The 17600-nt window shown below is 42.5% G+C and overlaps 1 protein-coding gene across 21 annotated transcripts in view; it reads right to left on the reverse strand.

Moving 5' to 3' along the window:
• trpm3 (transient receptor potential cation channel, subfamily M, member 3) overlaps window positions 1-17600 on the reverse strand; it is a 69949-nt gene that overhangs the window by 42524 nt on the left and 9825 nt on the right. For 4 of the 21 annotated variants that reach the window (XM_049763670.2, XM_049763675.2, XM_049763667.2 and 1 more), the window contains exon 1: window positions 15726-16584. The exons of 12 other annotated variants lie outside the window; for them this stretch is intronic. In XM_049763670.2, coding sequence (XP_049619627.1) covers window positions 15726-15815 — 90 coding nt within the window. In that variant the 5' untranslated portion in view covers window positions 15816-16584. Of the gene's footprint in view, window positions 1-15725; window positions 16588-17600 lie in introns of those variants that run through there. 5 more of the 21 variants (XM_049763677.2, XM_049763676.2, XM_049763674.2 and 2 more) reach the window with 3 other exon arrangements.

Genomic DNA, 17600 nt, shown 5'->3' on the forward strand with positions numbered 1-17600 from the left:
GCTAATGATGGACGGATGGTCTTTGTGTGTTATTCCGTCTCAGACAGCAGGTGTCTTATTTGTTTCACTTTGGCTTATTTCTAGAACTGACTGAGGAAGGAACGAAGACGTTGACTCTTTCTTGTTGAACTTCAGTGGCATTTATTTCAGGGATTATGCAACTATTGAGAATACCTCGTTTTAGAGACAGAACAGAATAAGAAAAAGAAAATTGTGGCACAATTAGAGTCGTCTATGTTTGTCAAGGCCATGTTTCGCTCGAGAGGATTCAACGTTTAGCAGTTCCTCCCATGTGAGTCAGTCACCAGAGATGAGCATAAAATATTTCCACTTGAGATTTTGACTTGGTGTTTAATCCTCTTTGAAAAGGAGGGACACTTTTGCAATGGGTTGCAATGGCAAGATGGGGGAAAACTGGTCCGCTTTTATTCCGCCCCAATGGTCAGATGGAAAGCATGTGTGACATTTACGTTACTTTTTTTTTTTTCATCATTAGGGAAAAGAAGTACTTGAGAAGAAAAAGATAAAGGTAACATGAATGAAGCATTTAAAGCAACAACATTTTTGACTAAATGAATAAAAACTCAAATCGTTTCCGGTATCATTTGAGATGACGTGGAGCCATTTGTAATTGACAATTTAGGCTTTGCAGTTTTTCGTAAGAATATCTATCTATAATCTCCACAGTATGTGGGAGTGTTACATCATCAATTTCGAATTAGTACTAATGCTGAAGTTGATTAGCCAGAGTTGCAGCGAATGTTATTGAAATGAAGCTGTGAAACAAATGTACACATTCCTTGTTTTGCACTGTACCAAGCACAATAAAAAAGATGAGTTTGCGAAAGAATACAAAAGCAAGCGTCAGAAAGAAGTAAAGCGCCATGTTTATTGTCGATGTGCATTTGCTGCGGCGGCGGTGGCGGCTGGAGAATTAAGCCTGGATAATTTATTATGCATAGCCTCTTACGCGAGTTACCGAATTGCCGCATAGCATTGCCTCATTTTGCCAGAGCTCCTACGACTGGGAATGGAAAGCGGTTAGCGCAACCTGCTCAATTTTACACCTGAGTCCCCTCTGCCGTCTCTAATGAGGAGGAAGTTAGAGCCGAGACAAGCAGCTGAGCTCCAGCTTTGATTGATACTTCTATGACCGAGTTCATCGAAATGCGATCCGAGATAGTTATTAGCAGATGGAGCGAGCTCGTGAGCGCAAGGGAGTGTTACATTTCAATTTAGGACGCAGCCTGTTATCCATCCACGTAGGATGTTTCAGTCGACGGCTACAGCTGTGCTGTACCCTTGCATGGAGGTTTTTGTATGGTACACAACAGTACTCAACTTCACATCCCCGGTAAACATTGTGTTAGCTAACTGAATATAGCCTAGCGCTGCTAGTTAAAATGAGTTGTAATCCATAACAGGTGGTATACAAAAGAGCGGACGGGAAATATCGCTGGTGCGTTTTCATTGACTTGGCCTTAGCTAATTGCTTTTGACATTTGTATGACAGATGCTGGATAACAGTTAAAAAAAAGTTTCACGATAAATCTGGAACAGCCGACTAGCGACGCAAAATGGTTTGTGGCGGTTCGCCTCTCTTTCCAGTTTGGCAGCTCCCAATGTTATTCTTGAAAGTACATGATCTCACAAAGCCCTGATTAGCAGGTTTACAAACTCAGTCTCGCGGACTTTGGATGAAGTGCAGACTCATTTCTTTTGTCATACTGTGAAGAAGTGAACCTCTTAATCTGCACTCTGCATTTGTGCGCACTCTTAGCCAAGCCTGTCTTGTAAATCATAATAAAGCTAAGCCTCCCAGGCAGATGAGAGAATGGGAGGGGGACAACAAGTCTCATTAAAATGATTTGTCGTGTTTTTAGCGCAAAGCTGTCGAAGGCTCCCGAGATGGAACGTGGTCGGAAAACAACAACGGAGCTAAACAGATTGCGTCGCACCTGTCTTGTCTTTGACATGTCCGCCAAATTACACCGTGGAGTGCATGTTATCCTTTCACCAGCTTAGGTCAGAGCTCGAGTCTCTCCAAAAAAAAAAAAAAAAAAACATTATGAGGCCCTCAGCAATGTCAAGAATAGTTGTGCTGCAGCTAATGTCACATCATGTCAAGAGTTCCACACTAGGTCCTGAAAGCTAAGTATAACCTTCCTATACTCCCAAATTGGCTTTCACTTGTGCTAGTGGCATAAATCTCGCAAGCCCATCCATATTTGACATTAATGAGCGGATTTCTTTTCTCAGCAAATAAGAATTCGCCAATACTCACGCGTAATACCGTCGAAGCGACAAAGCCTGTTCCACGACAATAGAATTGAATTTTATCCTCTAATTCAACTATCCCTATTCATGACTAATAGGAAATGTGTATTTGATAAACTCACGAATGCCAGCGAGCAAGACAATATGGCATCATGTTAATTAAACTCCTAATACGAGAAGGAAAATAAAACGAGCCCAATTTGACACCGTAATGAGGTGAGTGAAAGACACAGACGCTAGCTACGTCGGCTTCACCGTGACTGCCTCTACGCCAAAGATGGAATTCTAATTGCACTGCAAACAGAGTTCATTAATCCTACAATGACTCATTATACATGTAAGCCGTGTGTTAGTGAGTGTGTGAGTGTGTGTGTGTGTGTGTGTGTGTGTGTGTGTGTGTCAAAGAGAGAGAAACAGCGCGTGTGTTAGCATGTCGATATGAAGGCTGTTGGGCTCCTGTGGGCTTCTGATTAAATGCAAACATTAAAAGCGCTCAGGTGAGACCGGAGATATTATGTAAAGTGCTGAGCATGACACCGGTGATAACGCTCACGCATTTCCTCTCCGTAAATTCACGACTCCATCAACTTTGTGTCGGGGAATGATGCATTGAACGCAGCTTTCAAAGCGTCCTTCCTCTTTCTCGTGTTGCAGCGGCTGTTGTGTCGGACAGCTCGCGCGGTCAGCGCCGCCGGAACGAGGACAAATCATGGAATATACATGCAGGCAGTGAGACGCACGCATTAGCCACCGAAAAGCTAAATGATGCATGCGCTTGTCAGACTAAGTTGATTTAGGAATTCGACCGTCGCAAAGATAACAAATGCTGGCTTTTGATTGACACTGTCTGGAATTGTCAGGCATCGAAAAAGTATAATACCAATTCTATTGTCTATGTAAATCACCTATCCATCGTTATATGAACTCGTTCACTGCCATAAATTCACTTGGCAGTGGATGAGTTCAGAAAGTAATATATCATGAAAAATGTATTCTTAAAATCCAAAACTTTATTTAAAATGCCTCTGGTTGGGCTGTGTGAACATTTGCTATTCATAGCAACGAGTGTGTGTGTGTTCCAAACCAAAATGTGCTGTTGGGTGAGTTGTGTGTGAGTAACCTTAAGGGACCAGGCTTGGTCTTGACACATCTTTCAAACAATCTTCAAAAACGTGACTGGTCTCCACTGGGAAATAAATATTTCGTAGCCAACAACATCTGTGGTAGGAATGAATATTTTTGCCGCTATGTGTCCATTCTCAGCGGGGCTTTGCGTTTTGCCCGAAACAAAGAGGAAGCGTGGATGATGCATTAAATGGTTTGTGCATATCCATCATTTAGCAAAAAAAAAAAAAAAAATGTCCTGCAGTGGAAAAACGCCTGCTAATTAGTTGGCCGACGAGGGAGGCGGGGAGGGGGTGGAAGTAAAGACTGCTTTACAAATTCAGACATTTTGAATTAGCGCTTCAGCTAATGGATGAATTTGCACTTTGATATACACTCTAAGTGACGCTATGATGCATTGCTTACTGTACATTCATATTCAGAATAATAAGTGTTTTCCCAACTCCAAGGTTACACTGGATATCAAAATATTCACATGCTCATTTTTGTTGCATTTATGTTGGTTGCCTTTTTAACTCTCGTCAGTTCAGGCGACAGGACACGTTTGTTTCTAGCTACTATTCTCTTTCGACAAGTATTCGCATGAAAGTGGCTGAAAAGATCAATGGTGTCAAGTGAGCACTTTGCCAAAGGAAATGGACTGAGGACAGAACCATTACCTACATAATGAGACCATGAGAATTAGCTCAGCTTCAACTGTGATTGAAAACACACACACACACACGTTTCCATACGTCTTATCTGGATCCAAAAGCAAGCTAATTCCACAACTTGATTCCATAATTAATGACTGGAGCTTTATCTTTCAGCTAATAATTAAATTTTCGTTCGGTCAATGGCGTAAACCCGTCCGTAAAACGAGCTCCATTGTTCCATATGACCAATCACCTTGAAAAAGTCCACCGCTCACTTCCAGAGTCGACTTCATACAAACACTTAACTAATGTTTTTTTTTTTTTGGGGGAGATATAACTTTCCATCTACAATAATAAGTTCTCACCCACTCAATCTTTCCCACATAGTTTCTCTCACTTCAGGCGTGTGAGGAGAACAAGACTCTGGAGAAATCGCACCTTAACCAAGGCCCAGAATCCTTTTCTATTCAGGGCTCCAACCAAGGCCGGAGCTTATCCCAGCTGACTTAGGGCAAAAGGAAAACCGCATCCCTCAACTGGTCGATAGTCGATCAGAGGGCAGTTGCGAGCAGAGATTGATTGCGTCTGGCACACACCGGCAGGATGAAAGGCCGTTGTCTCAGCCGCTACGCAAGCAATCATTTGCTCCCTGGTCAACTTTGATTCAATCAATAAATCAATCAATCAATCTCGTGGCATTCATAGTTTAATATCACTGGATCGGTATACAATAATCCTCTAAAATAGATTTTTTTTCGCCAGGACTGTCGTGTTACCCAATTTTTGCGGAAGTAGCTACAACCAAGAAGCTATTTATTGAAAATCACACGAGCAATCTCCAAATATTGTTTTTTAACGCCAGGTATGACATAAGTATCATTTTTCTTTGCAAACAGCGCATCGCCAAGGCAACAGTATGCAACGAAATAAAAAGCTTGCAATAACTTTTTAACTTGAGTACCTTTCAATGAAATTCACAAATTCTGAAGACAATTGGAAAAATGATCTCGGAGGAGTTTGTTGAAACGTGACCTCTAGAAAAGCCAAAAGAGATAAGCCTCACTATAAACATTTCTAAGGGGCGCTACTGAACCATTTATTGACAATCACACAAGAAACGAAATATATACACGTATGTTTTTTTTTATATATTATTATATATATTATATATCCATCTTTTTTTGCACATTTCAGTTGTGGAGTGACTGGAGTTTATGATTTGCATTCCCACACCACCACCCCTCCCTCCCTCCCTCCCACACATACACCTACTCACTTTCCTGTTGAAATTCAAATACCGTGAATAATATGCAATTTCAAATGAAACGACTGATTTTTAAAGTCATTTATGGTAAAGGTTCATGCCTGAGGAAACTGAAAAAAACAAGTCATCACGCTGTGCTGCTGGCAGCCCTTTGGCTTTGGAAACGTCTGCGGATTCATCAAGCACCTCATCACTGTCCATCAGCGACAGTCACACCTTAAATGGGAAGCTGATGAACACGCACAAGCCACAAAGAGGTCTTCACACGTGACCTGCTGAAAAAAACCCACACTTGCCGAGTTTGTGAATGCAAATCAAAACGGTCAACTGGCCGCAAATTACATCGCCAGTGCACAACGCCTTGTGATGACCTCCAAGCTTCCAGGAACCAGGGGCTGAAGCAGATGGAGGAGAGCTCCAAGTGCATTGTGGCTTTCCTGACCATGTCTGGAGCAGCCTGATAAGGCAAAAAAAAAAAAAAAAAAAAAGAGCGGCATGCATGTGAAAGCTCACGCCTGCCTCTGACTGTCCTCCACAACCTCATTCATGAGCCGCTTCCTCTTTTTGACATGTCTGCAGTTCCCATGTCCTCTCACGCAATTTATACCACCATTTGGCAGCAACGAATTAAATTGTGTGCTTAAGGTCACAAAGTCTTGAGGTTGGAAAGGTTACAAATAGTAAAGCCTTGGCAGCGGTGTCTGGTCTTGTTCTTTTCCTGCCATCTCTGTCGCCTCAGACCTCCGAGCAACCTTATTACTGTTTGTAGTCTTTACCCGCCTCTCTGTGAAATGGATTTTCTTCCTTTCCGGTCCGAGTAGTGCCGAAATACCTCATCGCCTTCCTGATTACACCTCTTCCCTTTGTCGCTGTGTTTGGCTCCCCTCCCTGCCTGTCGCAACTGTCAGGTGGAGCATCTGGACGACCTGTGGCAGTTGGGATGCGGATGGAGAGGAGGGGAGGGGAGGGGAGGAGCTCCAAATGCTTCGAATTCCAATTCATTCATTTACATAATGTGCAATAATCCCCATCATTTTAAAATCAGCCTTGCCAATCTGTAATTGTCAAATAATGCCAAATTAAGACAAACCAGAACTTTAAAATTAGAGCAGAAGATATGTAAAGTAGGTTATTCCAAATCAGATTCGGATAAATTGAACCCTTGTCTGATCCAAATGTTGGACATTTCAAGGTCATAAGCAAGAGCAAATTAATTGACGGCGTAGTATAGAAAAAAATAAACATTAAATTGTCTCCATGATGACTAGGCACACGCAAAACGAGGCGAGGCGTTCGGTCACACCGAGCACATGTTTGTTATGGGTGCGCCACGGCGACAGATCTCACGGTGTCACGCCGAGGGTTAAGTGTAATTAAAGCGGGGACTGCCTCCATCTGATGCTCGGCTGCACCGCTACCATTTGACTGCCACTTTAATTGCTTTTCTCCCCCCCCCCCCCCCTTCAATTCCCACCTGACTGGCCCATTCTATCAATTTATTCAATCCCACTGGGGACATTCCTCCACGCAAACATTCAAATAAGAATGAGCAAGGATGGTGAATTCCAACACGGACAGGCAGGTCTTAGAAGATGCGTGGTTTGGGCCCAAGGAATGATTCATGTGCATTTTTTTTTTTTTTAAATGTGGAGTGTCCCAAAATAGCTCTTCTCATTGGCAGCCTCACTGCAGGCTTTCTTTGTCTGCTTCCATTTGGGCACCTGACCCTCTCCTACAGACCATCACGCTCGCTCATGCCTGAACACAAGTGCGCTTCAAGGCCAGGAGCCTTGTTCTGAAGGGTTCTTGTGTCAAAACATCTGAGGCTCCTTATGAATTGATAATGTGCGGAGGAGGTCTTCACAGCCTCCGGTAAAACCGACAAAGTCGTGAGGGATGGAAAAAGGTCCGCCATAGCGCTTTTTACGGTCAACCGAGCAAGACCGCACATCTCGGGGTTGCGACAACAAACGGATTTGAAATGTTCTTCCTTTTTTTTGGGCTTGAAAACAATTACGTTCAGTTAGCAAGAGCAAACGAATGACTTTTTACCGAGACTGGAGAAAGTCACAGTAGTGCGTTTCATCTATTATTTAGCAGAGGATCCAAATGACCTTTAAAGTACATTTTTTGGATGGATCTTACTTCAAAGTGAACCTATTTAAAAGTTCTTTCGGGGGCTTCATTCCATTATACTGGAGATGTCAACACCCCTAGAGGATGTGCACTTCTGAATGCTGCTGACATTTTGGGGAATGATATAAATGCTACCAAACCTGACGTCAAGACTTTAGTCAAGTTAGCATCTTCTAGGGCAGGGGTGTCAAACTCATTTTTTTTGTCGCGGGCCGCATTGTAAATAAATGTACAAACACCTCATATTATATCCAGTATAAGGTACAAAACAAACGGATAAATAACTCGTTTTCAAATCAAACTAGTAAAAACTGCTGAAATATTTTAAAAAGGTGTTTTTTAAAAAGTGAAGACAATTTTAGTAATGACACATGAATTCAATGCACAATTTGTCTTTGCGGGCCACGTAAAATGATTCGACGGACCGACCGTATCTGGCCCCCGGGCCTGGAGTTTGACACCAGGGCTTGATCAAGAAAGCAGAAGGAAATGTAAATACAACACCAGGTGAGCTTTGCATACACTCCTTCAGGGCCATGTCATCATTTTTATGAGCTCTTTTCTTTTCTTTTCTTTTGAGGGAGCCATTAACAGGTTTCTGTGGATGCATTATCTCCTGAAAATACTCCCGTTTGAATGTATTACGGAATCAACAAAACGAGATCTATTTTCACGTCGAAGATGAGAGCCAGAGTAAGACTCATTAAAGTCCTCCTGCTGCACGCATCTTTGTCTTCACAAGCAAGGCGGAGTGGCGGCCATGACGCTTCCGAATCATTACATAAGCTTGCTGGCAGGCTTGGAGACACACAACACCTGCCAAGTGTCCCATTGAGCAGCGGGCACGCATTCATCATGGCGCAGGCTTCCCGAATGCCATTTTCTATACCTCTTTCCGTCTGCCCGCTCTTTCTTTTCACTTTACATGAGCTTTGCTACATTTCGGATTGCTTTTTTTTTTTTTTTTGTTTCCATGACTTATGCAGAGTTATCTTGTAGTCTACTTTGGTACAAGATAAATGGAGACATTTATAGAACTGAACTACATAGCCAACCAAATGTTATGTAATAAATCAGGGGGAAAGTGGAAATTTGGAGTTGCAGACTTCTAAGGGGTATCCCAAAAGACGGCAGCTTTGATTCGCTCAGACGCACGACAAATCAAAAGCAACTGGAGCCCATCTATCAAGCTTTTTTTTAGTATTATTTTTATTTTATTTTTAATTTATTTTTTTATTTTTATTTTAGCTAGTCAAATAATGTTTTATTATATTCATTTTATTATTTTAATTATTTTTTTTCCCTTAGCTAGTCAAAGACAGTCAGTGTAAGAGTGCAGTTCAAGGTTTTGCTATTTAAAAAAAGATGTCATCCATGATCATGAGCCAATGCAAATAAATAAAGGTTAAATTAAAACAGACATTTAGGGGCATTCAAATGATCCAGTTTTTTTTTTTTTTTTTTTCTTAAATCACTGCAAAGGTCAAATTCTACTAAATTCCCAAGACACTGAGCTTCTTTTTGCAACTGCTTTGATACGACACTATCTAAATATATTGGCCATGTCAGGGGGGGAAGGAGAGGATGGGCGCGGAAGAATCGAGAGCATGCCGAGGACTGAGAGATGGATGGGACAGAAATAGCGCTGGTGGCCATGCTTCTCACCTTCATTTTCCTCATCCCAATATCCAATTTATAGCACACACACGCGCTAGAGATATCACACACTCACAATGCTATCTTGCCTTCTTTAAGACTTGAACATGGTCCACAAGCCATATTCCACGTTTAATTCTGTTGGGCACAGCAGCTACAGTACTTTGATCATTCTAAAAATAGAAAAATAAGCAGAAAAATAGAGATAAAGCACAGACTGGAGCTGGAGAGGAGCATTTCAAAATGAAAGCTACATTGAGTGCCTACTTATGTATAGTGGGAGAGGCAATTCATTTGGATGAAACTGAATTACAGCTCTTACACAGAGTGCTCTCCTATTTGGTTGTTTTAGGCAGAGCACGGTGAAAATCGCGCCGCTGCATGTTGGTAACAATAACACTAATATCAGGAAAGATGGTGGACTGAAAAAATGAATGTGAAAATTAAATCTTGTGAAATCTGTATACAATATCATATCAATATATGTGATGTCGAGCATAAAAAAGTAAAAAAATAAAATAAATACATCATACATAAATAAAAAATAAAGCATCTTTGAAGAGCACACAATAGTCATACATGAACCTAAAAGCAGTTCAACGCTGCATTAATTTAAGACAGGTAAGTGGGGGGGCTTTGGGGTAAGGGAAGTGGGGGTCGTTGTAATGACCCAGAACTAATGACCTAGATGAAGAGCATGTGATTAAATGAGTTACAGTACATGTGTGGAGCAAGCCTGCTGCTCTTCTGGTGTCTCACATCAAAACATTTTGGGTTATTAACAGAAAAAAAAAAAATCCTGGTACTTTCAAACAATAAGTCATTATAATTTGGCTGTCACACGTACTTGTTGTCGAGCAGCAAATGTAATCTAAAGTAACTTTATTTTTAAACCTCAATTAGACACGCTGCACTGCCGCTGTCCGTGGTGCTACATTTTGGCCCACTCAGCACTTCCGCCGAAGCAGCGCAAGAGTTTGGGCAATTGTGTTTGGGCCATCGCATCGACATGAACGGCGGCGTGATTGATCACCTCCGACTAATTCGCGGCATGGCTCGGGCTCTCCCCTAAAGAGCTCCTTTAAAATTTAAAGTCCTGCGGGGAAGCCATTTCAATCAGTGGGCCTCACACCTCAGCAGGCTTTTTCATTTCTTTAACAGCCTCAACAGATAAGCAAGAAAGATTCCACAATAACGTATTGACGAGTGCATTTACTAGTACTGCATGGTGCTGAGTAATTGATCAGCCCTAAACAATGTCAAAAGGAGTCATGGGTGTGTGTGTGTGCGTGTGCGTGCTATGAGTAACATAACCTTGCACACCTGTTTGGAAAATCTAGCAAAGGAAAAATTGTCATAAAACACGAGTCAAAAATAGCCGTATTACTACATCAATGGTGACGGCCAGCGCTGCGTATTCAGTCCAAGTGCCGTCATAAAATTTCATGAGGATTTACTTCCATCATCCATTATTAAAAAGGTAAATCATCCCCTGTAGCAGGTGGAAGGTCGATGTTTAGACTGCATAACATCCACGGCCGGTGACGCGGGCATCGCGATTCTCACTTCGTTGTGGAATATGTGGGTGGATGGACGGATATAGATAGCGTAGCATGTGCGTGTGCGTGTGGGAACTATGCACAGCTGGAGGTGTTTTGCCAAATTATGCATTTATTCGGAAACTTCGCGTCCGTTCAGCGTCTGGTTCTCATGAAAGATTCAGCGGCTGAGTGGTGAGTGGGTTCCGTCCTGTCCTGTCCTGTGTGTTTGGTGCATTCATTTGGGACAAATGCATTTGCTAACAAAAACAACAACAACAATAAAAGCACAAACATGATTGTTTGAAAACAAAGAGACGGATGCTTTAGCGTGCAGAAAAGTTACGTATGGCGCCGTCTCGGAGGTAAATGAAAGATGACTAAATTGGCGGCGTATGTTTTTTTTTTTGTTGCAGCTCATAAGCGGCATGATGATTTTTATTGAAATGCTTCTAAATGGGCTCTTTGCTGCTCAAGCGAGACGCTAGCAAACGAGCAGCATCCTGCGAACGTCGGTCTCGCCACCCAACGTGAAAGACGACGGATGAAAGAGAGTCAAAGGCTGCACGTGACAAGACACTCTTTTCTCCACTTTGATGTGACACTCAAGTCGTATTTGCGTTTGAGACTTTTGGTGGTGTCAGGAAGTGAGAGCGAAGCGAAAGGCTGACCTCAAATGCACCAAGAAGTGTTTGGGATATGACTGATGTTTACCTCGGAGCTACTTTGACACATCATCCCAAGCAACACTAAGCAGTAAATAGGATGGATGCTTTCTGTTTTTTTACGATTCCATAAATGACATTTCCGGTTTGTATTTTGGCAACAACTTCCTGTTTTGTTTTCATTTTCAGGTGATTTTGGCACTTCTGCGTTTTACCATAAAAAAATGGAAGCAAGGTTGTTAGCGATATTGATAAGTTAGGAATATTTGATGTTTTTTAAAGTTTTGCTGACATTATATGTTCAAAAATGACCATTTTTATTTTTTAGAATTTATGTGCATTGCATAATATTTCCAATAACGCCGCTCGACTTGCACACATGCACATATGCCGTGCCGTTCCAATGACGAAATTGAAGATGAGTTACGTAATTAATATTTGACTATTACTGCGGTTTATTTATACAAATAAAGTTTATGACAGCCAACCAGAACGATCATTTCATACGTTTCCATACATATCACGCTCTAACTTGATGATATAATATGTCGTGTAGGATCTTTTTATGTAACGCCTTTATTTTTAGCATTTGGTAGCTATATTTATTTTTTAGCAGCAGCCTGCCTCATGTATTTTGCACAAGACAGTATTATATATGCTTTATGATTGTGTGGGAGGGAGCGACAAAGAGGAAGACGGAGGGGACAAATGGGTGGCTTACAAAAATGAAAGAAGACATGAAGGACATGTCGAACTAGGAATTTATAAAAATAAGTAGGGTCATATCAAGATGACACCAAGTATGTGACTCAAGTGCCAAGTGTAAAATTCTTTCCTTTCTTTCTGTCAAGTTTAGTTTATGATTATATGAGCCTCTGGAATGGGCGTAAAATCCCCGTCTTGAACTTGTAAAAACGTCAATATTGCCGACAACTGGAAAGCGAGGCGCGAGCTGACAGAGATGAGATTTGAAGTATCTTTGATGGAAACTTCAACATCTGTCTTAAGCAATGAAGGACATCAATGGCGGTGGAGGGGGGGAACAAGAAGAAGGTTTCAAGGCTGTCTGAGCTGAGCAACAATTTGCACAAGCTGAATAACGGAAATGGGAAACGCATGCTAAGGATTGAAAACAATAACAGTTTTGTTTTTATCGTTGGAGTAAATAAACGCAACGGACAGACAAGGACTGAAGCGCAACAACCAAAAGGTACAGTGTCAAGAGCTGTCAAGTCGTAGAACTTCAGTTTGGTCTATATCGCGTGACCGCCACAATCGTTAGTTTTGACTTTCTGTCGCGGGCGATTTACTCACAATGTGAGCTGGAATTTGAACTTCTTCCCAAGGCAGCTTATGAAGGCCATTGCTCTTGTGCGGTGACACCACCCAACGGTGGGTCGATGGCAGCCTGTTGCGCTGCATTTAATTACTTGCTCCATCTTTAGTCCAGATGAATGCGGTTCGGGGGATTCGTAGAATAAGCCCCCCCCAAATAATTCACACTAGCGGGGAAAAAAGCTATTTCATCACGGATGGCTTTTTTGTCAATCAAGTGTCAATCAATCACATGCATTTTGACAGTTTTCTGTGCAGCATGATTGCCAGTCACATTAACCTGACAACCGCAAAGCTTCAAAGCAGAAATGATTTCATTTTCAAATGCCACCTAAACGTAAAATATATCATATACCGAACGTAATACATGCAGATATGGTTTATTTGGCATACAAATGGTCACTGCATGACATTAAACATCAGTTGCTTATTAGCAAGCACGCATTTGAATTGCAAACCAAATATACTACACACAGAGACGGAAAAAATAAACTGTTGTTAGCTTCTTACAATAATATGCAAATGATGACAAACAGAGCCAAGTCTTGAATGTGTTTGGAGGGTAAAGACAGTAAACAAAGAAGATTTGCCCCTGGGTAAATAGATGCATGATCAATATCTCCGCCTGTCTTTGGTTGGCCTTAGGAGCCCATACACAATCACAATAGTGCGCGTGAGAGATTCCAGTCAACCAAATTAACATAAAAACACAGTCGCCAAGATTGGCAAGTCAGCTTTTTATCATGCATGACGTCACGTATGTCATCGAATCAGTCAAATAAGTTAATAAGTAAAAAGGCTGAGGTGCTTTCAGTTGCACTTGGGCGTGCGTTCTAATGATGGACTAGCAGGCAAAGCCTTGTATTTGCTGCAACATTAACTGTATCAGCAGGACTGCAATAAAGATGCACATTTATACTGGCTAAGGAGGACAGCCAACACATCTGACAGCCTATTTGCTGCCTTCACACTCACATGCACATAAACTAGAGGGCAGCGGAGGGCAGGTAATAACTCGACATGGGCGGGAAGTGCTTGGCATGCAGAAATATCTCCATGACAGGCCTGTTAGATTCATTTCACACCGACAGCTTGATGTCTGCCTCCGAGCCTTCAAATACAATACCTTGGTCACACCACCGAGAGACTATTTTTAGACATGTAAATACTGCATTGAGTTGAGTGGCAATGCACAAGTACTTACATTTGAGTGCCGATACCAAGCACCCGATACTCGAATCAAAAACACGGTACGTCTCACTCAAATACAATATATTGGTTCTAGAAATGCTATCGGTCATTTTGCAGAGCATAATTTGTAGCTAGCTTAAAGTGTCGCCAAATACTGGATCTTGCTGGTGTAGTGGTATCGTTGCCATAGTATCGGAGCTTTTTTTTATAGTTGAGTACGGTTACTTAGTTGAGAGAATTAAATCTCTAGTGACGGTCCATCCTTCTGTTCTTTGACCTTCCTCTGCTGCTAGTTAAATGGAAGATTTGAAGTCTTATTATTCCATAAAACATGGGATGTCAAGTGGAGCACTCCATTTTACATATTTATATCCGTGCAAAATTTACAGCAGAATGCACTGACAGTGAAACTTTCCGTCCCCCATAGTGCCATAGGTGACAGTTCTCGAGAAACTCCAACAATGACAGGAGAAACTTTGAAAGATTCGACTCGGCTCAGCTTGTGCACCGGAGGAAGAAAAAAAGGAGTGGGAAGTTCCTATTCTCAATAAATTACAAATTCTGCTATAGTGTGCATTTCACAGTTGTACAATTTGGTGATTGCTTTGGCATTTCTCACAGTGCCTTCCGCAAACTGGCCACAAACTCCCATTCATCATTTCGTGTGACACTGTACAGCTCATTTCACATTCATTTCGCCAAGCAACCACACACACACACACTTAAAAGATGTGTGAATATATTTTAAAAAGCCACTGGACACTGGATTGGAATATTTGAGATGGGAATACTTTACAACAACTTTGGTGCTATGAAATTGAAATGAAACCAAAAATGCTCGTTTATTCAAGCCACTTGCTGAGGGCTAGCTTCCAAATGCTACCAACAGACGCTGTATAACACCATGTCAGCGTAATTGTGAAATAATTGGAATCATTTCGATGTCATCGAAAAACCAATAAGAAAACAGACCGTGAACCCAGAGAGAATACTTTCATCTAAAAATAATTTTAATACTGAACAACCTCAGGTGTGCTCAACTTTAGAGGTTTGTGTGGATGTGCTCGCGTGCGACTGAGGAATCAAGCCAACTCGCTTTGCGCACACGCACACACACACACACACACACGGATTCAATCAAGTGTTACAACGAAATCCTTTTAAGCGGACTACACATATGCAAATGTCTGACACGCGACACTTGGACATCAGAGCAAAGGACTTCCATCCTCCAAGAGCCTCTCAGATCACGAGAGGGTGAAGTGGCTCACAAAATACACACGTGAATAATAAACGACGAAGCACGTGTCTGTAAACAAGTCAAATGGACACACTTGCCCTGACTTGAGCATGTTAAGATGTGCTCGAGACTATTTTGGGATCTAAATAAATCATGTTCCATCAAGGTGCGCAGTTGAATTCATTTTCAAAAGCTGCCAACTTTGCTTTCACGCTGTACATCAACAGTCAAAATCACCAAGCTCCTCAGCGCACGCGTCATCATTCTTTTAACATCTCGGCTCATCCGTCTGCACAAATCTTTTCTGGTCCGCCTCGTGCTCCTCGCATCAACCTTCCAACCTCAACGAAAACCAAACTCCACATTTCCGCTCTTCCTCTTGTACCCTCTCTCTTCTATTGTTCAGCTCTGGTTAAAATGTCCTTTCATGGTTTCACTTTCAACCGCCCGAACATGACGCTCCATCTTTGTCCTCCCCCCGCCACCATAGCAGATTTGACTTGTGCCATACTTGTGTATTCCTGGAAACATCAATCCCTGAGTGCATTCAAAGACACCCAAAGACTCGACATAGCGCCCCCGGAGGTATTCACCCATTTACAACCGCTTTCATTCAAGTACTGCAGTTGGATGCAGCTTTGTGTTCTTCTTTTTTTTTTTTACCTTGAGTAGGCGTACAGATGGCAGGAAGGCTGCGTGGCACAGTTTCCTGATAGTCCAATTGATTGGCCGCGGCGCATCCAGTTGGTTCATGGTGCCCACTCTTCTCGGTGCCTGGAAGCTTCCCCCGGCACCAGGATCAAGGTGGGGCAGAAATGGGAGAAGACCTCCAGCTCCAAGCAGCGCAAGGCGCACAAGTCCCAGGGCATGACCCTCCAGGCGCAACCATCAACCACTCCTGCCAGCGGCACCACTTTGAAGCCTTGTTCTCAGGTACCCTCTCCCGCTCCTCGCCACCACCACCCCCCCTTCCTCAGGCCCGCACAGATCCACAGAGTCGGGAAAAATTCTGGAGAACCGGGAGCATTACTTTCCACTTCCAGCCGTGAAACAAGAGTGTGCGGTATTTCCACAAGTGGAGCAGAGCTGAGGAACAAGAGTGTGCAGAGTGAGGGGGATGCAGGTAGGAGAAAGAAAGAGAGGGAAAGAGAGACAGAGAGAGAGAGAGGGGGGGAGAGAGGGATGCAGTGCAGTGCAGAATAGCGCAGGAGGGAGAGCGAGATGGAGCGCATAAACGGAGCGGCGTGACGAGTTACAGTGGAGGCTGCTTTTCCAACACTGTCTCCCAAGATGGGAGAGAGCAAGAGGAGGAGGAGGAGGAGACACAATGGGAACATTTGCTAGTCAACCTGAAATTAAGCTTGGGAAAAACGAGTGATGAGATAGGAGAGAACATTTGGAAAGGGAGCTAGTGCAGCATTGGATGATGGTCAAGTGGGGGGAACCAGTGGCAGCTCTCTGCCTGATGGAGGGAATTCTGGTGGATCCTGAAAATGGAAGCCGCGACGACGTAAAAAAAAAAAAAAAAGGGATATATAGCCAGCCGCTGTGTCTACAAGGCATGCGACCTACTTACTGATGTGCAGATGCTTCTTAAATAGATTACGCAAGATATTCCAAATGTTCTCATCTCAGAATCCTCAGCGGCGTCCCTCGCGATGCGATTCGATTTAATCGAATCAAGCTAGCCACAGCAGGAGTTCATTTTGTTAAACAGATTTACCGCTCCACCTTGTTCAATGTCAGCCAAGACGACATAATAGTTGACGACGTCTGATCCTTCCAGTAGAATTTACAAGTGCCACATATGATTAGTTAGTGGACTGCAAGCTTTATCTGTCCAGACATGAAAAGGCCAAGAGTGGTACGAGAGCAGATAGGTGCACTTATTTATTTGGACACTTAATGTGGACAATCGGTCATATGATGGACTTTTCAATGGCTTGTTCACAATTAGTTGGGTCCCTGCCCAGCCATCGATGGAGCTTTACATATAATAACCACACCAGCATTTGAGTATTAAGCTGGGCCGATATCCAAAGCCACTTTCGAGTCATCTCCGCGATGAAAGAGCAATCAAGTGGAACTTCTGGGAAAGCCCAACACACTACAGTATCGCCTCCAGTCCATTTCTACCTATTTTTAAAGGTGCCGCTGTTCTGTATGGGTGGCACGGACACAGAGCGCTGGGACAAAATGGCAATTTTCCACTTTTGGAGGGACTATAAGAAACAAAACAACAAACAGAGTCGAGACAGAGATGTCTGTATGTAAGGCAATTCTCGCACCTGTTGAAAAAGAGACTAATGATAAATGCAATCAAACAATTGCGATTAATATAATATTACCATGCTCGGTGTGTATTTTGTGTTGAAAAGCATTTGCATCTTTAGCGCTTCAAATGAGCTGAAGAAAACCGAGAAAACATTTTTCTCTCTATTATATTTACGCTTCTGATGTGTATAAAACCCTCATCAAAGCAAACGAGCATGACAATTATCACCAAGTCGGGATGTGAAAGATTTTGCATGCCTGGAT

This window comes from Syngnathus scovelli, chromosome 3 (assembly GCF_024217435.2).
Source record: "Syngnathus scovelli strain Florida chromosome 3, RoL_Ssco_1.2, whole genome shotgun sequence".
Classification (NCBI taxonomy): Eukaryota; Metazoa; Chordata; class Actinopteri; order Syngnathiformes; family Syngnathidae; genus Syngnathus; species Syngnathus scovelli.